Consider the following 21337-nt stretch of genomic DNA (forward strand, 5'->3'; position numbering starts at 1 on the left):
TAATCCTCCAGGAGATGTATGCTTGATTACAACCTGGCACCCCAAAATCACACGTACACTAGCCTTCCCCCACCTTTTCAGAATAGTTCCTCAGGGTATCTGAGAGGCTGTCTCCAGGCCACAGTCCTCAGTAAGACACTGAAGAAACTCAACTCACAGGTCTTCTTTTGTGCTTTTTTTTTTAAGTTGATACTGGGACTTTTCCCAATAAGCCCCCGTTTTGGGGGTGCCGTTTATCCTTCTCAAAGCTCAGCTGACGGAGACTCTTCTGCAGCGCTGTATCTCACTCATCTTGAGCCCTCAAGACGTGCCCACAAGGCGCATAGAAGGCGCAGTCCCCTTACGGTTTCTCACGTACTTCCAGTGAAATTCCTGGTTCCTCGCCCTCCACATATCTCCTTTATAAGCTTTATCTACGCTGCCTGGGCTACAGTTACACGGGGAAACCCTCATCTGACAGATACTTTACAAACTGTTACGTTGCTCACGGAGCGGCCACCGCCGCTGCTTTCCAGCCTACTGGAAACTCCAACTTATCGCGAGACCACCTGGTATCAACCAGAGCTCCGGCCTTGCCAGGCCTCAAGCCCCACCCGCCACGTTCCAGCCCCCGCAACCCCCGCCTCCACGCTCGCCCCGGCGCTGGCGGACGCATGCCCCGCCCACATCCCCGACCCTGCACGGCTGTTCTCAGTTATCTGCTTCACGCTCACTGCGGTCTGAGGAAATGGCGAACCAGGTATAATCAGCTGTTACACTGGCTGAGTCCGAGAAAGGGAGAGAGGGAGGGGAAGCATGGAGCTGAACCTGGCCGCTGGCTTGAGAGGAGTGGGGGGCGCGTGGGGCTTGGCCCGGAGCCTGACTCTGGCTGGTGGAGCTGAAACGCAGCCATGGGGAGCTAGCAGCTCAGCAGGGAGGAAGGGAGGAAGCTTTGATTCGGCTCTTTCCGGGGCCGGGTTCTGCTGCTTCGGGGGCAGCCGAAGCGGGATGGGGGTGGGGAGAACCGGAGAGTGGGTGCGGGGTGGGATCGGTATCCTGGTATTTTGGAGGTGGTTTAAGAGTCCTCACGCTTTGCGTACATAAAGTTACATCACTTGCTGTGGATCATACTTTCAGGTAGCTAAGCTGCAGCTGGAGCCCGTGCTCCTAACCCCTAGGTTGTGTTTCACCATAGTAGTTCATAATTGAGCTATTTTTCTGCCTCCAAGGACTGTGCTTTTGGAAGGCTCCGTAAAGTTTTGGAGCACTTGGGCGCCAGAGCTTTATACACACCCTACTTTAATCCTTTTGTAACACCTATGCAAGATAGTACCCCATTTTAAATAAAAAACTTGAGAGTTACAGGTTAGTCGCGATTAGTGGTCACACTAAGGATAGTGAGCCGAGGTTGCACCCTGTGCAACAAACTATTAAAAATTCCTGAAATACACATTAGCCAGTAAAGGCAGAAATGCGCGAGTAACAGGATTAACCTAACGTCGCTGTTTGTTTTAATGCTTTACAAAGTTAAGAAATTTTCTTGAAAGATTTGAACTTGACTAGAAATGATAAAATCTAAACGACCTTTAAGATTTAACAAGTTGGCAGCTGTTTTTCCTGTGATAGTTCAGATGTTGAAGAAGGGCCGTTGCCTGCGGATTTAGAGTGAGGCCTTGTTTTGTTTAGAATTGTTATTGAAAGGAAAACGTTAAACTTTCAGATATGCTTTAAAAGGGGGGAGGAGGGATTTAAAGCTTACATTGTGAATGTATTATTTATTCTTGTTGCTTTAGATCTCTAGAATATGTGATTTCATTGTTAGTATTTTGAATTTTACCTTTGGAGTTTGGGATTTATGGTACATTGAGGTGAAAAAAGTTTTAATGCAGTGTATCAATTTTTTATCAGCATTTAATATCTACATTTTAATTTTAAAAGTGATTATTTCCAGCCTCATAAGTTTATGCAAGCCACTCATCCCTCTGCATAGGTCAGCTCTTCTTTTCCTCCACTCTTTGTTCTCTTGCTACTAATGGCTACTGACTTATTTCTGCAAAGCTGCACTTTGTTAAGGACTGTATTAGGGCCTTCATTTTCATATCCACAGCTCACAATCGTTCTGTATGTAGATATTTTATCTTTCTGTAACTGTTGCTCATCTTTCATCCCAGTTAAAAGTGACACTTCCCCAAACCCACCAACCATAGTTACACTGTTACACTCTCCACATTTTGCATTCTGTAGCACTTTGTGCATCTCCCTTTAAATCGCACATTTTGTAATTACTGGCTTTCAAGTCTACTATAAACTCAGCACGACCTTTATTCCATAAACATGTTTCATAATCATTCTGTGAACTAATCAAAACCTTCCTCATGACACTTGATTCTCTAGTAAAGGAGAAGTATACCAACTGGAGTCTCTACAGTGTACTATACTGTAGAAATACAGTATGAGTCATGTATATACAGTATGAGTCAAGTATATAATTTTAATTTTTCTATTAGCCACATTAAAATGGTATTAAGTTAGATTAAAATTTAACCCAATATATTCAGAATACCATCTCAACATATAATCAGCATTTTTTTAATAGTGAGCCTTCAAAACCTGGGATTATTTTACAGGTACAGTTTATCAGTTCAAACTGGCCATTTTTCAAGTGCTCAAAAGCTACATGTGGCAGGTGGCTACTGTATTGCATAGCACAGTTGAAAGGGATAGGTGTGGTTTTTTTTTTTTTTTAGATTCCCCATTCTGATTCTCTTCCTTATACCACTTCCCACTGTGCAGTTTTACAGCAAACCAGTGTTACTTACACCAGCCTGAGCAAAAAAATTTCATAGGGCACATCTTAAGCATTCAGAGCCCTTGGGCCCTATACCAGACTACTGAATCAGATTCTCTTGGAACCTGTATTCTTAACCTTCTCCTGCTTATGCGTTGTAGAGGGTCATTAAATATTTGATGAATGAAACTTTTTTTTGGTCATGCAGCTTGCAGGGATCTGAGTTTTCCCCTCCCTCGCTTCCCCAACAGGGACCCAAGCCCCAGCAGTGAAAGTGCTGAGTCCTAACCACTGACTGCCAGGGAATTCCTGAATGAAACTTACACATGTGATCATCTCAATGAAAATTTTTTAATGAGTACTACTTATATAAAGTATAAACACATGCCAGGAGATTCTCAATATCACTTGGAGTTGTGTCATTGTGAATTGGTGATATACTCTCTAAGATTAGCATTCATGATCATCTAAATTAACTAAGTAGTTGTGATTAGTTCAGGAGGATAAGCATCGTGCTCTGTTTTTCCCCACTGCAGGTTATCAAGTGCAAGGCTGCAGTTGCCTGGGAGGCTGGGAAGCCTCTTTCTATAGAGGAGATAGAGGTGGCACCCCCAAAGGCTCATGAAGTTCGAATTAAGGTAATGAAACATCTAAGGCACTGGAAAAGAAGGCCTACAGTTAGGTCTCTAGATAGATGAGTCCTCTGAGGTCTACAGAGGAGAAATCCCCAAGGGCAGGGTCAAGGAGAAGGGACTGAGAGTCATCCAGCCTTGGAATCCCAGCTCTCAGTCCATCCCTCCCAGTTTTGCAGTGCTCCTCTCCTCTTTTCAGCTTTGGTGTTGCACTGAGCAGCCTTCTCCAAGGATCAGTGGACGAGTGCAATTGATCTTCTGTAGCCTGGGTTTAGGGTGACTTTATAGGATGTTCCCCTTTCTGCTGATCCTATAACTTAAGATGTATTCTTAAGATTCTTTGGATTATTGGAAGAAACTTCAAGTAAGATTTGGGAACAGGTTCCTAACTGACGGGATCAACAAGCAAGTGAAGCAGGCTTGCTTAGAGAGCTTTAAAATGTACTGACCTTTGCAGACAAGTCCAAGGTTCAGGGGATTCATTATTCCAGCACCTCTTAATCTCTGCTGTGGCAGAGAAAGTGAAGTTATCCCTGGAGAGAGAGGCATATTGCACAAGGCAGCCAGCTGGATACTCTGGCATTCTACTCTGTACTTGTGATGTAAAATCAGTGCTTTAAACTAATGACCATTGAGTAAAATGAACCTTCTAGAAAAAATAACCATTTTTTGCTGTGAATTGGAGTATACTTCCCCCATCCCACCTCCAGTTCTCATGCTTCCGGGGATCACATTTAACAAGTCGAGAAGCCAGGGCCAAATAACTTTTTCAGATTCTTTTAACCCAGGCTCAGGAATCTAAAATCTTTACAGAAATCAACCTGATTGTGATTTTGCTGCTAAAGAAAAAGTTGATCTTGGATGTGCTAATATGAGCTGTACAGGGCTACCAGTCTTCCCCTGGGAAACTGCTAACAAACAGCTAAGAATGTTACATTGTAATCAGGTTTAAATGTGAGAAGCAGAAAAAGGGACACCCCCAAGACTTTTCCTTTCTGTGCTTTTGGCAGTTTGAAAAGAAAAGAGATACTTGAAAGCCAGAAAAATTGGGATAAAGGGCTTATTTAAGCAGAAATTCTGTGTGGCTGCTGAAGAGGGAGTTGGTTCCAATAAAAGCTCTTGAGTTTTGCCACAGACCAAGCAAGCTGGCATATGTCTTTTTAGAAATCTCATTCCCCAACAGTCAGGAGAAGGCCAGCAGTGAGATGGGCTGTACCTGCTTTTGCACACAGGTGGTGTTCCTCTCCACACCCGCATAAAGCACCGTGCCCGTAACATGCCTTGGTTTACCTTCTCCTGCTAACATGTATTGAAAAGGAGAATAGATACACTATGTTTCATTGCCTATAAATGTACCATTACTTTTATGTACCACTAAGAAAATGCTGCCAATTCCAATTGTTAAGATGCCATCGGTGATGAGCACGTGCTGATTTTAGAGAGGTTAAAATATGAAAGGAGTGTATGTTCTAATCAGTAAAATATGCTATTAAGTAAAAATGTCTCTGCTTTGCCCTATGTGTCACTCTGAATTGCATGTGCATACACTCAGACGCTATTTAACATCCTGTTAGATTATTGCCACTGCAGTTTGCCACACTGATGCCTATACACTGAGTGGGGCTGATCCTGAAGGGAATTATCCAGTGATCTTGGGACATGAAGGTGCTGGAATTGTGGAGAGTGTTGGTGAAGGAGTTACTAAGCTGAAGGCAGGTAAGGAGGGTATTAGAACCACTTATTTTACAATTTTGGCTTATTCTTATACAAAATTATATTTCTGATAAACTATACATTGTTTATTTGTGAATAAGTTACAGCCTAAGTAAGCTGTCAAGATTGATTTTATTCCTTATCTGGAAAACACAGATATTTGAGAGCTTCTTCCTTTCTGATTATGAGACTGCTACTTATCTGACATGGTTTTTGCCCGATTAAGCAAGAATTTTTGAAGATGCATCAAATCAGTATATTGAAGCACATGACTTCCTTGTTCTCCACTTGTTTTGAAAGTTTCATTTAGATAAAAATTTGAAGCTTGCTTTTTGTTTCTTTTTTTGCATAGTCAGGCAGTGTCTGATGTTATGTACGTAAAGTTCTAGGCCTTAAAGTTGTTAACCTGCAAAGCTGTGTGAGTTGACAAGAATGGGAATTTGTAGGGGCTGAAGTATTTGTTTAGAATCAGGTGCTACCAATTCAGGATAGTGTCCTTGCATTTGTTTTCTAGGTGATACTGTCATCCCACTTTATATCCCCCAGTGTGGAGAATGCAAATTTTGTCTGAATCCTAAAACAAACCTTTGCCAGAAGATAAGGTTAGTATCTTTTTATTTTATTCTTAAAACAAGAGGTAATATTAATCATGATAAGTAATTACGTGGCAATTTATATAGAGCATTCTACGTGCATTATTTCATTCTGTCTTTATGGCAACCTGTCATTATTACTGGTATCACTGTATTTTCATAGATGAGAAAATTTAGACTTGGAAATTAAGTGGTGTGCTCAGCATCATCACCTGTTGAACGAGATAATGCAATTTTCTGAACCCATTCTCTTTCCATAATACTAGGCTAAATTTGCCAAAATAGGTAGTAAGGAGGGACATGGTTATGAAATTGAATGAAGGAATTTTTATGAGCCATTTTATTGTCGATGACACTGAAGTAATAAAACTTAGCTCATAAGGTTTTGGTAAGACTCCAAGAGATAACATAACCCTTTGACAAAGAAAAGGTGGTTATTTTATTGTAGCAAGGTTACACACTTAAAGAACTTCTTTGAGGCATTTAAGATCTTGTGTCTGTTTTCCCCCTTTTGCCTCTTTTTTGTCACTGAAGTAGAACATACATATAATGAAGTAATTAAAGTGCACAAATACTAAATGTACAGCTCAATAGATGTTTATGCCTAAAGACACCTAATAGTTATAACCTTCACTCAGATCAAGATAGAAAACCCTTCCAGCTGCCCACAAAGTTCTTCATGTCCCTTACAGGTAAACACCTACCTCCCTCAAAGGTAACCACTATTGTTAACTGTAAAACTTCATATAAACAGAATTATGCAGAATGTGCTCTTTTGCCTGGTTTCTTTCATTCATAATGTCTGTTGAGGTGGCCATGCTGCTATATGCCTCTGATTCTCTTTTGTTTCATTCCAAATATCTGTTTACCCTTTCTCCTGTTCATGGACATTTACATTGCTCTCCACTTTGACCCTGCTATGGTTAGTGCCACTCAGAGCATCCGTGTGTGACTCTTGATGGATATCTTGATGGACATTTATGCAACTTTCTCTTGGGTATTTCCCTAGGATTGAAGTTGCTGAGTCATGGGATATACTCCCACCCAGCAATATTTGGGAGATGTGTTTGTTTTTGCATTGTTTTCTAAAGCCACTGACAAAATTAGTTTCTTTTTTTGGAAGACAAAATTGCATTTATTTTATCACATAAACACAGTTACAAAACTAGAACCAAAAAAATAAAACTATAGTCATTTTGAAAGGGAATTCCAAACACTATCTGAAAGACTTGTGACATACCAAGTAGAATAATGGTTGTAGGCTTTTTTGTGGCTGTCTGTAAGCTTTTAGAAGGACAAGTTCTTTCAAAGCTTAAAATATATCCCTTATCACCTTTTGTTCATGAGCCTCTTCTGAAAGCAGAGCAGTTTCTGACATTGAGAGCTAAGCAAATTTAACTTGCTCTCATAAAGATATGAATGTTATTGGGGTAGAGCTTTGTCACCTGTTTGTTTGTTTCTGGTCATATTTACGTTTCTCTCAAAGGAAATGTTCTTGAATCCACAGGCAGTTGACTTTTTCTTCATCTGTATATATTTTATTTATTCATATATATTCCAAAGGTTTATCCAAGACTGTACATCAAGTTCTAGTGTTTATTTTTATTAAAAGTAGCCTATTTATTAAGCACTGTGTGCCAGGCACAATGCTAATTTACATAACCTCTGATTTGATTTTTTAGCAATCTCTAAGAAAGATGGTTTCTCTGATTTTCTAATGATAGAATGAAGGCACAGAAGTTAATTCACTTGACAAGGGCCACATGGGGTTTGAACACAAGTGTGTGTGACCCTCTCAAACTAACACCAACAAAAGATGTCCTTTTCATTATAGGGGACTGGAATGCAAAAGTAGGGAGGCAAGAAATACCTGGATTAACAGGCAGATTTGGCCTTGGAGTACAGAATGAAACAGTCAGCAAAAACAAGACCAGGAGTTGACTGTGGCACTGACCATGAACTCCTTATTGCCAAATACAGGCTTAAATTGAAGAAAGTACGGAAAACCACTACACCATTCAGATATGACCTAAATCAAATCCCTTAGGATTGTACAGGGGAAGTGAGAAATAGATTCAAAGGATTAGATCTGATAGGGTGCCTGAAGAACTATAGACGGAGGTTCATGACACTGTACAGGAGACAGGGATCAAGACCATCCCCAAGGAAAAGAAATGCAAAAAGGCAAAATGTTGTCTGAGGAGGCCTTACAAATAGCTATGAATAAAAGAGAAGCGAGCGTGTTTGCTATAACCAGTGCATTTTCTTGGCAAAACTCTATTAGCCTTTCCCTGCCTCATTCCATATTCCAAGGCCAAATTTGCCTGTTACTCCAGGTGTTTCTTGACTTCCTACTTTTGATTTCCAGTCCCCTATAATGAAAAGGACATCTTTTTTGGTTGTTAGTTCTAAAAAGTCTTGTAGGTCTTCATTGAACCATTCAACTTCAGCTTCTTCAGCGTTACTGGTTGGGGCATAGACTTGGATTACTGTGATACTGAATGGTTTGCCTTGGAAATGAACAGAGATCATTCTGTCATTTTTGAGATGGCATCCAAGTACTGCATTTCAGACTCTTTTTTTGACCATGATGGCTACTCCATTTCTTCTTAGGGATTCCTGCCCGCAATAGTAAATATGATGGTCATCTGAGTTAAATTCACCCATTCCAGTGCATTTTAGTTCGCTGATTCCTAGATTGTCGACATTCACTCTTGCCACCTCTTGTTTGACCACTTCCAATTTGCCTTGATTCAATGGACCTAACATTCCAAGTTCCTATGCAATATTGCTCTTTACAGCATCGGACCTTGCTTCTATCACCAGTCACATCCACATCTGGGTATTGTTTTTGCTTTGGCTCCATCCCTTCATTCTTTCTGGAGTTATTTCTCCACTGATCTCCAGTAGCATATTGGGCACCTACTGACCTGGGGAGTTCCTCTTTCAGTATCCTATCATTTTGTCTTTTCATACTGTTCATGGGGTTCTCAAGGCAAGAATACTGAAGTGGTTTGCCATTCCCTTCTCCAGTGGGCCACATTCTGTCAGACCTCTCCACCATGACCCGCGTCTACACATAGACATCACCAGATAGTCAACACCAAAATCAGATTGATTATATTCTTTGCAGCCAAAGATGGAAAAGCTCTATATAGTCAACAAAAGCAAGACCAGGAGATGAATGTGGCTCAGATCATGAACTCCTTATTGCCACATTCAGACTTACATTGGAGAAAACCACTAGACCATTAGGTATGACCTAAATCAAATCCCTTATGATTATACAGTGGAATTGAGAAATAGATTTAAGGGACTAGATCTGATAGATAGAGTGCCTGATGAACTGTGGATGGAGGTTCATGACATTGTACAGGAGACAGGAATCAACACCATCCCCATGGGAAAGAAATGCAAAAAAGCAAAATGGCTGTCCGAGGAGGCCTTACAAATAGGTGTGAAAAGAAGAGAAGCAAAAAGCAAAGGAGAAAAGGAAAGATATAAGCATCTGCATGCAGAATTCCAAAGAATACCAAGAAGAGATAAGAAAGCCTTCCTCAACAATCAATGCAAAGAAATAGAGGAAAAGAACAGAATGGGAAAAGAGATCTCTTCAAGAAAATTAGAGATACCAAGGGAACATTTCATGCAAAGATGGGCTTGATAAAGGACAGAAATGATATGGACCTAACAGAAGCAGATGATATTAAGAAGAGGTAGCAGGAATACACAGAACTGTACAAAAAAGATCTTCACGACCAAGATAATCACGATGGTGTGATCACTCACCTAGAGCCAGACATCCTGGAATGTGAAGTCAAGTGGGCCTTAGAAAGCATCACTTAAGAACAAAGCTAGTGGAGGTGATGGAATTCAGTTGAGCTATTTCAAATCCTGAAAGATGATGCTGTGAAAGTGCTGCACTCAATATGCTCCCAAATTTGGAAAACTCAGCAGTGGCCACAGGACTGGAAAAGGTCAGTTTTCATTCCAGTTCCAAAGAAAGGCAATGCCAAAGAATGCTCAAACTACTGCACAATTGCACTCATCTCACATGCTAGTAAAGTAATGCTCAAAATTCTCCAAGCCAGGCTTCAGCAATACGTGAACTGTGAACTTCCAGATGTTCAAGCTGGTTTTTGAAAAGGCAAAGTAACCAGAGATCAAATTGCCAACATCCGCTGGATCATGGAAAAAGCAAGAGAGTTCCAAAAAAACATCTATTTCTGCTTTCTTGACTATGCCAAATCCTTTGACTGTGTGGATCACAGTAAACTGTGGGAAATTCTGAAAGAGGTGGGAAATTCTGAAAGAGATGGGAATACCAGACCACCTGACCTGCCTCTTGAGAAACCTGTATGCAGGTCAGGAAGCAACAGTTAGAACTGGATATGGAACAACAGACTGGTTCCAAATAGGAAAAGGAGTACATCAAGGCTGTATATTGTCACCCTGCTTATTTAACTTCTATGCAGAGTACATCATGAGAAATGCTGGGCTGGATGAAGCACAAGCTGGAATCAAGATTGCCGGGAGAAATATCAATAACCTCAGATATGCAGATGACACCACCCTTATGGCAGAAAGTGAAGAGGAACTAAAAAGCCTCTCAATGAAAGTGAAAGTAGAGAGTGAAAAAGTTGGCTTAAAGCTCAACATTCAGAAAACGAAGATCATGGCATCTGGTCCCATCACTTCATGGTAAGATGGAGAAACAGTGAGAGACTATTTTGGGGGCTCCAAAATCACTGCAGGTGGTGACTGTAGCCATGAAATTAAAAGACGCTTGTTTCTTTGAAGGAAAGTTATGACCAACCTAGACAACATATTAAGAAGCTGAGACATGACTTGCCAAAAAAGGTCCATCTAGTCAAGGCTGTGGTTTTTTCAGTAATAATGTATGGATGTGAGAGTTGGTCTATAAAAAAAGGTGAGCACTAAAGAATTGATGCTTTTGATCTGTGTTGTTGAAGACTCTTGAGAGTCCCTTGTACTGCAAAAAGATCCAAGCAGTCCGTCCTAAAGGAAATCAGTCCTGAATATTCATTGGAAGGACTGATGCTGAAGGTGAAACTCCAATATTTTGGCCCCCTGATGCGAAGAACAGACTTCATTTGAAAAGACCCTGATGCTGGGAAAGACTGAAAGCAGAAGGAGAAGGGGACAACAGAGGATGAGATGGTGGATGGCATCACCTACTCAATGGACATGAGTTTGAGTAATCTCCTGGAGTTGTCTATGGCCAGGGAGGCCTGGCATGTTGCAGTCCATGGGGTCTCAAAGAGTTGGACATGACTGAGTGACTGAACTGATTGACTGTGTCTGTTTTTAGGGCCCATATTCCTAAGCAAGATGTTACAACAACCATTTAGAATATCAAAAATAATTTTGAAACCATTGAAGAGAGAAGATAACTTGAATCCATGGGGACTATTACCCTTTTGAAATAGGCCTCCTAAGAAATCTGAGTTAACCAGTTTGGACATCTGCTTTTATCTGCTGATCTGGATCAGTTCAGTTCAGTCATTCAGTCGTGTCTGATTCTTTGCGACCCCATGAACTGCCAGGCCTCCCTGTCCATCACCAACTCCCCGAGTCCACCCAAACCTGTGTCCACTGTGTCAGTGATGCCACCCAACCGTCTCATCCTCTGCCGTCCCCTTCTCCTCCTGCCCTCAATCTTTCCCATCATCAGGGTCTTTTCCAGTGAGTCAGCTCTTTGCATCAGGTGGCCAAAGTATTGGAGTTTCAGCTTCAACATCAATCTTTCCAGTGAACACCCAGGACTGATTTCCTTTAGGATGGACTGGTTGGATCTCCTTGCAGTCCAAGGGACCTTCAAGAGTCTTCTCCAAGACTACAGTTCAAAAGGATCAATTCTTCTGCACTCAGCTTTCTTTATAGTCCAACTCGCACATCCATACATGACCACCGGAAAAACCATAGCCTTGACTAGACGGACCTTTGTTGGCAAAGTAATATCTCTGCTTTCTAATATGCTATCCTGGTTGGTCATAACTTTCCTTGCAAGGAGTAAGCGTCTTTTAATTTCATGGCTGCAGTCACCATCTGCAGTGATTTTGGAGCCCAGAAAAATAAAGTCAGCCACTGTTTCTACTGTTTCCCCATCTATTTAGATGCTTGTAATCTCTGCTGTATGGATGCTATTTTGGCTTAATGCTTTTTGAAGTTATATTTGCTCACAGTTTCATGATGGAACTTTTTTTCTTTTTTAAAAAATTAATTTATTTAACTCATGTACACATGTGGTGGATTCATGTCAATGTATGGCAAAACCAATACAGTATTGTAAAGTAAAAAACTAAAAAATATTTTTAAAAATTAATTTATTTTAATTGGAGGCTAATTACTTTACAGTATTGTAGTGGTTTTTGCCATACATCAACATGAATCAGCCATGGGCACACATGCGTTCCCCATTCAGAACCTCTCTCCCACCTCCCCATCCCATCCCCCAGGGTCATCGCAGTACGCCAGCTCTGAGCACGGTGTCTCATGCATGGAATCTGGACTGGTGATCCCCTTCACATATGATAATATACACATTTCAATGCTACCGTCTCAAATCATCCCACCCTCACCTTCTCTCACGGTCCAAAACACTGTTTTTTACATCTGTGTGTCTTTTGCTGTCTCACATATAGGGTCACATGATGGAATTTTAAAATCATTTCATGTGATCCATAAGTTGTACCTGTTAAAATTATTTCAGTACCCTTGACAGGTAATCTAGAAGGATATTGAATGTTGGAAAAGATTCGTAAGATTATAACTCTTTTAAAAGTTTTCCTAATCAGGCATTGTTGAAAGGTGCTAAATTGATTAATGAATACTTTAGAAATTAGAGTTTTGGTCTTAGCACAGTCTTCTAACTATTTACTGGTCATCATTTTTAAAAATTGATTTCTTTTTCTTTAGAGTCACTCAAGGAAAAGGATTAATGCCAGATGGCACTAGCAGATTTACTTGTAAAGGAAAGACAATTTTACATTACATGGGAACCAGCACATTTTCTGAGTACACAGTTGTGGCTGACATTTCTGTTGCTAAAATTGATCCTTTAGCACCTTTGGACAAAGTTTGCCTTCTGGGTTGTGGCATTTCAACTGGCTATGGTGCTGCTTTGAATGCTGCCAAGGTAAGTGTTAGCCTGGGTTTTAGCTTCCACCTTCTAACTTCATACAGCAAACCTTTGCTGAAATAGTGAACTTGGCCCAACCTGTAAGAAACCTAATGATTTCGCTGACTCTTACGGAATGAGTACCTTATAGGCTGTCTTTAATGTTAGGTGGAGCCTGGCTCTACTTGTGCTGTCTTTGGCCTGGGAGGAGTTGGACTGGCAGTTATCATGGGCTGTAAGGTGGCTGGTGCAACCCGGATCATTGGTGTGGACATCAATAAGGATAAATTCGCAAGAGCCAAGGAGTTTGGGGCCTCTGAGTGTATTAACCCCCAGGACTTCAGTAAACCGATCCAGGAAGTGCTCATTGAGATGACTGATGGGGGGGTCGACTATTCCTTTGAGTGTATTGGTAATGTGAAAATCATGGTGAGTATGCCTGGTTTCATTCCATGTGCTTGTGTGTGTGTGTAACTGCATTTTAAAATGTAATTTCCTTTATTAAGATAAAAAAATTGTTTTGTTTTGCAAAGGAGAAGTCTTAAATTCTCGGATAAGAATGGTTGCTGAAAGAAGGGAAAAATAGCTATTGAACTATACAAGGGAAAGATGAAGGAAAACGTTTCTTTGCCTTTCATTCTATGCTAAATCTTGGAAAGTGCATTTCATTAAATGAAAAGGCAAAACAATGCAGTTATAGAGAACATGGGCTCTGGAATTAGATACATATCCCCTTAGTAACTCAGTAACCTTGCGCAACTACTTAACTTCTCTAAATCTGTTTCCCCAAGTGTAAAACACAGATAGTAATCAGGTATAGGTATTGTAGGTATGTACTTGACAGAGTAGACACTCAGCAGAAGTATTACTGTTACTTCTCTGCTGCTGCTTTTATTAAGGTCTTTAGAATTTTGTGCTAAGACTTACTTTTTACAGTAGACAACAAATAACAGCTTTAAATTCTTTCAATTTGTGTTAATATTTAGCCAAGTTAGCAAATTCTTTTCAAAGTACCTGTTAAAATTGTTCAACAAAATTAAACAACTTAGTAAATACTTTGATCATTTTGTTGCCATTTTTCTAAAAGAGCTCTCTGTACCACTACCCTGTCCCCCGGCAGTTGCTGGGGCAGTAGATCTTCTTAGCAAAATGCACTGACTTCTGTGGTTCGCCTGCAGAGAGCAGCGCTGGAGGCCTGCCACAAAGGCTGGGGCACCAGCGTGGTAGTGGGCGTAGCTGCCTCTGGTGAAGAAATTGCCACTCGTCCATTCCAGCTAGTCACAGGCCGCACGTGGAAAGGCACTGCCTTTGGAGGTAATTTGATGGATGAGGACATTTTCTTCTATTATTTCCTTTAGCAGAATTGTAATCCCAAAGAGTACTAACCCTGGGGACTGGGGAGGTGCTCAGCTTCTGAAACACAAGGCTACTTTTTATACACTGAAAAAAAATACTAATAATCTATTAATGAAATAGCTGGGACTAGGTCAGAAGCTGGATACAGGATAAACCAGGCCAGCCACCTTGTATCATCTGGTAGATTTATATAGGTTATTGGCATTTTTTTTTTTTTACAAATTTTCCCAGAGAGTGCAGTGATCCCTGGATGTGATCGTGCTTCTCTCTAAACAGTACTGATTTCAGAAGTAACCAGTCTGAATAAAACTTTAAGTTAGACAGAGCCTTATAACAAAATGGAAAAAAAGCTGCCAGACTGATCATTTTTCCCTTGAGTGATCCTAAAAGTATGTGGTTACCTGGGGTTGCCAACTACCAGGAGAATGCTAAGAAACAGATTCTCTTTCTTAGGGTTGCTCACCTAGGGAAGAGAAAAGACATCAAAATGTGTTTATATGTCCCAACTATTGTGAATGAAGGAAATCTTAAGTTTTTAATAGATTAAAAAAAAATATATTTGTCTCCTAAGGAAAAAGTATTACATAGCATGAGTTTCAAATGAAATGACCTGCATCTAACAAAGTGTCTCATTCCCTGCCTCATATCATGCCACATTTTTTTCTCAAGGCCAGAAAATTGGGAAAGTATGAAAAATGAGGGGTTTGGCCTAAGTTTTCCTCTTTATACTACACAATTTGTCCAGGAAAATGTCAAGCTGACTAAACCTTCTTTTCAAAGCCCTAGACACTAGTATGCCCCACTTGAGTGTATTAGAACAGACTTGCAGAGCCATACATGCAGCTCAGGGGCATCAGCTGAGGTTCCAGAGCTATATTTGAGAATGTTCTAAAAATGTCTGGGAGACGGAGCTGGGGGGTTGGAAGTCACTTCTAACTGAAGCCTTGGGAAATAAGCCGGAGCCTTGGGGCCCCATGGGTGTTGCTAACCCATGACTCACAATGTAAATAGAAGTTTTGGTGTAGGGAATAGCAGTAGCTGTAGTTGTCTGTTACCCGATGAGGGGAAAGAAAAAAAGGCACCGGTTTGGAATAAAAAGGTAATCTGTTGAGGATGTAAGGAGGGCGATTTGGAAAAGGGTCAGAAAGATCCCCTGGAGAAGGAAATGGCAACCCACTCCAGTATTCTTGCCTAGAGAACCCCATGAAGAGAGGAGGCTGGTGGGCGGCAGTCCATGGGTTCGCAGAGTTGGACACAACTGAAGCGACTTAGCACACACACAAAAGAAGCTTGAGATAGAGTCCAAAGAAACCCTAGTTTGAAAAGGGGGAAGGCTTATTTGTACGTTTACTGCTTCTTTTAATAATACAAGTGAAAAACTGAAGGATCTGACTTTGTTTAAAATCTTAACATACAAGGGCCTCTACTTTGCTTTTCAGTTCAGTTTTTTATTCTGAGATGTCATCTTTATTGTTGAAATTAAAAGCATAGAAATAAAGTCTTGTATCACATCAATTTTGTTCTTCCTTGAATTTCATGATTATAGAAATTTTGCTGTTTTGGACTTAAATAATCTTGTTCTGAGACTTCTAGAGTTCTGTCCTGTATAGTTTTAAAATCTCCATTAAGGTTTAATGAGATTTTAGCAAATCTTAACACAGAAAAAAGAAAAGTGCTCAAAAGGCATCTGCTTTTTTCTTAACTAAAGATGTGTGTTAAATTCTTCCTCCTCTCTAGTTTGATTTTGAAGTTTTTCATTCCTCTTTATGAAAAAATTAATTCTCTTAGATGTCTTTGTCACCTACTAATAAGCATACTATAGAGATTTGTTGGGAAAAGTAATGAATAAACGTATGATTTCCTTTAGGATGGAAGAGTGTAGAAAGTGTCCCAAAGTTGGTGTCTGAATATATGTCCAAAAAGATAAAAGTTGATGAGTTTGTGACTCACAGTCTGCCTTTTGACCAAATTAATGAAGCCTTTGATCTGATGCATGCCGGAAAGAGGTAAGCTTTCTGTTTAGCTGTGTAGTATAGACTGTGGTAATGATTTAGGGCTTACGGAGGAAGAAGTATTAAAAAAAAAAAGTTTTAGTGGTGTTAAATGACTCTGAACTTTTATTGTTTTCTTCTCTTACAGTATCCGAACTGTTGTAAAGTTTTAAGTTCAAAAGAGAATTCTTCCATCCTTGTAACTAAGTCTTGGGGTCTGATTGGAGCAGCCACAAAAGCAGAAAGGAGCTCTTTCAAGTTCACAGCTTGTTAGATCTTCACTAACCTACTCTAAGCAATAATGTTTTGTATGTAAATTCCTACATGTCTAATCAAGGATAAGGCTAATACTGTCATAAATCTGTTTTCTGGTCTCTTCTTCACATAAATAATTGCTAGCTCATTAAAGAATATTCCTAACATAATAAAAGGAATGCCTGTGTATGTGTGGGAGTTGTCAGCTGTTTTATGCTGAATTCATTCTCATGATTTCTCTGCCTGTTATCTTCATTCTTTAAAGGAAAGACGGAGAAGGCACAGCAGTGGTGAGTGTATGCCATTGTCTTCTCTGTCATTGGTAACATTCTTGTAACTTTTAAGGATCTCAGACCCATTATTAAAGAACAGATTTCTCCAGCCAACCGAAATCTGTTTAGGTGAGACTATCTTTTTTTTGGGGGGGGGGGCTGCACTGGGTCTTTGTTGCTGTGCCAGGGCTCTCTAGCTGCAGTGCGCGGGCTTCTCACTGTTTTGGCTTCTCTTGTTGCAGAGCACAGGCTCTAGGGTGCTTGGGCTCAGGAGTTGCCACACGTAGGCTCTATAGAGTGTGCGGGCTTAGTTGCCCCAAGGCATGTGGAATCTTCCCGGACCAGGGGTAGAACCCATGTCCCCTGCATTGGCAGGTGGATTCTTAACCACTAGACCACCAGGGACATTGAAGATTATCTTCTTGAGGGCAGGTACCGTGCATTGTTCAAACTTAAAGATTACCAGTTCCTGGTATGGCATCTGGCCCATATAGAGCACTAGAATTCATTACTGAAACTACCTGTTAAGTAGGTAGTTTTGTGTTGTTGATCACTCTGTGAACTTATTTCAAGTATATGGAAAATATTTACTTACTGAATATCCAAACTGAAGCACTTATTTTGTCAAATCTTAACATTTTACTCTTCCAGACCACGTTGCCTTTCCTCTGCTGTGGTATAGTCAGCATCCAGAATCGTGTTTATCACTCTCACCCAGGTTGCCATACTTTTACTATACATACCTGTAAACCCGCCAGTCTTCAGTGTTGTCATACATGTGCTAAACTGGCTGCTATCTTACTCTGCAGCTTTTTCACTCATTACTGTGTGAGTAATTCCTGTTGTATGTGATGCTCCCATTCATTGACTACTATGCAGTAGTAGTCACCTATCATCACCTATTCATCATTTATCTGTCTCCAACTGTGGCATATAGTTGTTTCCCAAATTGTTTCTGTATTGCTAACAACACTGGTGGAATATCCTTGTACATCGTGCTCAATGTCAATCACGTAGGATGTGTATCACAGGATAACATTTTAAACCTTACTAGAAATTGTCAAATTGCTCTTCAAGTTCAGTTCAGTTCAGTCGCTCAGTCGTCTCCGACTCTTTGCGACCCCATGAATTGCAGCACGCCAGGCATCCCTGTCCATCACCAACTCTGGGAGTTCACTCAAATTCATGTCCGTTGAGTTGGTGATGCCATTCAGCCATCTCATCCTCTGTCGTGCCCTTCTCCTGCCCCCAATCCCTGCCAGCATCAGACTCTTTTCCAATGAGTCAACTCTTCGCATGAGGTGGCCAAAGTACTGGAGTTTCAGCTTTAGCATCAGTCCTTCCAATGAATACCCAGGACTGATCTCCTTTAGAATGGACTGGTTGGATCTCCTTGCAGTCCAAGGGACTCTCAAGAGTCTTCTCCAACACCACACTTCAAAAGCATCAATTCTTTGGTGCTCAGCTTTCTTCACAGTCCAATTCTCTCATCCATACATGACCACTGGAAAAACCATAGCCTTGACTAGACGGACCTTTGTTGGCAAAGTAATGTCTCTGTTTTGAATACGCTATCTAGGTTGGTCATAACTTTTCTTCCAAGGAGTAAGCATCTTTTAATTTCACGGCTGCAGTCATCATCTACAGTGATTTTGGAGCCCAAAAAAATTAAGTCTGACACTGCTTCCCCATCGATTTGCCATGAAGTGATGGGCCCAGATGCCATGATCTTCGTTTTCTGAATGTTGAGCTTTCAGCCAACTTTTTCACTCTTCTCTTTCACTTTCATCAAGAGGCTTTTTAGTTCCTCTTCACTTTCTGCCATAAGGGTGGTGGTATCAGCATATCTGAGGTGATTGTTACTTCTCCCGGCAATCTTGATTCCAGCTTGTGCTTCTTCCAGTCCAGCGTTTCTCATGATGTACTCTGCATAGAAGTTAAATAAGCAGGGTGACAATATACAGCCTTGACGTACTCCTTTTCCTATTTGGAACCAGTCTATTGTTCCATATCCAGTTCTAACTGTTGCTTCCTGTCCTGCATACAGGTTTCTCAAGAGGCAGGTCAGGTGGTCTGGTATTTCCATCTCTTTCAGAATTTTCCACAGTTTATTGGGATCCACAGTCAAAGGCTTTGGCATAGTCAATAAAGCAGAAATAGATGTTTTTCGGGAACTCTCTTGCTTTTTCCATGATCCAGCGGATGTTGGCAATTTGATCTCTGGTTCCTCTGCCTTTTCTAAAATCAGCTTGAACATCTGAAAGTTCACAGTTCACGTATTGCTGAAGCCTGGCTTGGAGAATTTTGAGCATTACTTGCGTGTGAGATGAGTGCAATTGTGCTCTTTAAAGTGGTTGTCAATTTTTACAAATCACATGGGTATGAAATTAATTTGCATTTCCCTTAATTACTGAAGTCTTTCATTCTTTTGGTCATTTGTATTTTTTTTTTCTTCTGAGCTTCATTAGGTCCTGAAACCAGGTACCATGGGTTTTTACTGGGTTTCAGTTCCAGCCATGTAGGTTCAAGTCCCATGCAAGGTTTTGGTGGGGTTCAAGTCCCAGCACATGGGTTCAAGTCCCAATCTGAGGTAAATGGTTTTAGTACCTTTATTCATCTACTCTCGGAAAAGACAAGATTATGCGGTCAAAGTGGAAAAAGAAATCTAAGTGTATTGACAGCATTCTTCTCCCCTTCCCTCTAACCTGAAGATTCTCCGTTCCTTGCCTGCCGGGCTTGGGAATACAGAGTGGAGGTGCCAGACTGAAGAAACCCAGGTAGAGGATGGATCCGTTTCTGTAGAAGGCACACAGAGGAAAATCCAGGAGGGGAGGGGGCTGGAAGGAAGTAAAGACATCAAGCATGAGAAGATATCTGTCTTTCTCTGACTAACTTGGATTATATTCCACTAAAAGTTATTACAAGACAATGGCTATATTTCCCTGTGCTGTACAAAATATCTGCAGTCGTGCAATTCTGACTGGGACTTGACTCCACAGTCATTTAGGTGAGATCACACACCCACCTAGTCTCAGGACTTAATGTAGCTCAGGTTCTTTTTTCAATTGATTAAACATTTTTTTAAATTTTGTATTGTGGTATAGCCAGTTAACAATGTTGTGAGAGTTTCAGGTGAAGTTCAGGTCCTTGATGTCTTTTTGCAGAAAGAACACACTGAGAGACAAAGTGATAGGTAAGAAATGGGTTTATCTAGAGAGTAGCACGCCCACAGACAGGGTGTGGGCCATCTCAGGTGACAGCTCGTCTGTTTCCTTTTTTGTAAGGTATCTCTTTACATCCTTTGCCCATTTTTCTATTGGATCAATTCTTCTTTTCTGATTAATTTTTTAAGACTTCTTTATTCTAGATGCCAATCCTTTGTAAGTTTTATATTTTAAATATATTTTATTATTTTTAAATTTTTATTTTAGTATGGTCAAGCTTATCAGCGTTCTCCTGGTGCTATTGTTAAGTAGCATTTAGGCTTCTTTACCTTGAGCAGAATAAAGCAGCAAGCAAAAATGGTGCAGTCTTAAATCCCGGGAATCCATTAACACAAAAATAAATACATGAGAGCAATACATGCAAGAGTTAGAACATTCAAATAGTAGAGAAAATTACATGGGAAAGAAAAGTTAAACTTCCCTCTCCCCCTCAAAACTGGTGACTGCTGGTAAGTTTATGTATCTCTCCAGAAGTTTCTCTGAATGAAATAACATGTATACATATATCTTAATTTATACAAATGAATACTAATTAACACTTCTGTGCCTTTCTACTTTTTCCACATTATATCTTAAGACTGTTTTCATATCAGGACACTGATATATATATCTTTGGTTGAATTGAAAGCATGTGCTTTTTCTTGTTTCAATTCTTCTGAATGATGTGGCTTAATTGCTCCCAAAATGAAAATAGAAAATGGCAGTTACGGTCAGGACTTCTTTTTGGATCTTCGGTACATTTGAAGGACAAGGCAGTATAATCTAGCTTCTCTCATTTTATCTAGAGGGCTAGAGACTCAGTAGGGGCCCAAAGGGCTCCAACCTATTGTCCTGTGTAAACTGGAAGAAGAAGAAATTAAAACTAGCTTCTACCCCAGCTATAAGAAATGTACTTTAATCTGGTTTGTTTTAGCTCAGCCTTCCAGGAACAAAGTATATTTTACTGCCTTAAGCAACTGCAGTAACAAAGAACATAAGAGGGTAATAATGGAGAAGAGCTAACACTTCTTTTAAAATAGTCTTCCACTCATTCATGTATAGTTACACATGAATGTATAGTTATACACGAATGAGAATGGCAAACATTTTATGTTCACCAATATGAGAAAGTAAAGCAATTTTAAGATAGTAAAACAATGTAACCCCAATTCTTATAGCTGGTCAATTAGGAAGTTTACTTTTCATTTCTGTCACAGTGAAGTGTACATAGTCTTGAGCCAGCTAATTCAGTTTAACAGGTATGAGCATTTCCTGGATGAAAGCACAGTTGCCTCTTTGAAGGAACCAGTATCACCATGAAGATTTTTTTGTTGTTGTTAAAAATTTTAAAATCTTTAATTCTTACATGCGTTCCATGGGACGATATATAGGTTTAAAGTATTTCTTGTTAAGA

The 21337-nt window shown here is 40.3% G+C and overlaps 1 protein-coding gene across 1 annotated transcript; it reads left to right on the forward strand.

The window, feature by feature from the left end:
- Positions 1 to 429: 429 nt before the first annotated feature.
- On the forward strand, positions 430 to 16635 carry LOC138442399 (alcohol dehydrogenase class-3). The gene is made up of 9 exons (XM_069593657.1): positions 430 to 739; positions 3304 to 3405; positions 4974 to 5115; positions 5627 to 5714; positions 12645 to 12864; positions 13015 to 13275; positions 14025 to 14160; positions 16070 to 16208; positions 16342 to 16635. Exons 1-9 carry the CDS (start codon positions 728 to 730, stop codon positions 16364 to 16366), a joined length of 1125 nt encoding a protein of 374 aa, XP_069449758.1. The 5' UTR covers positions 430 to 727; the 3' UTR covers positions 16367 to 16635.
- Positions 16636 to 21337: the final 4702 nt, after the last annotated feature.

The sequence above is a fragment of the Ovis canadensis genome, chromosome 6, assembly GCF_042477335.2.
Source record: "Ovis canadensis isolate MfBH-ARS-UI-01 breed Bighorn chromosome 6, ARS-UI_OviCan_v2, whole genome shotgun sequence".
Taxonomy (NCBI): Eukaryota; Metazoa; Chordata; class Mammalia; order Artiodactyla; family Bovidae; genus Ovis; species Ovis canadensis.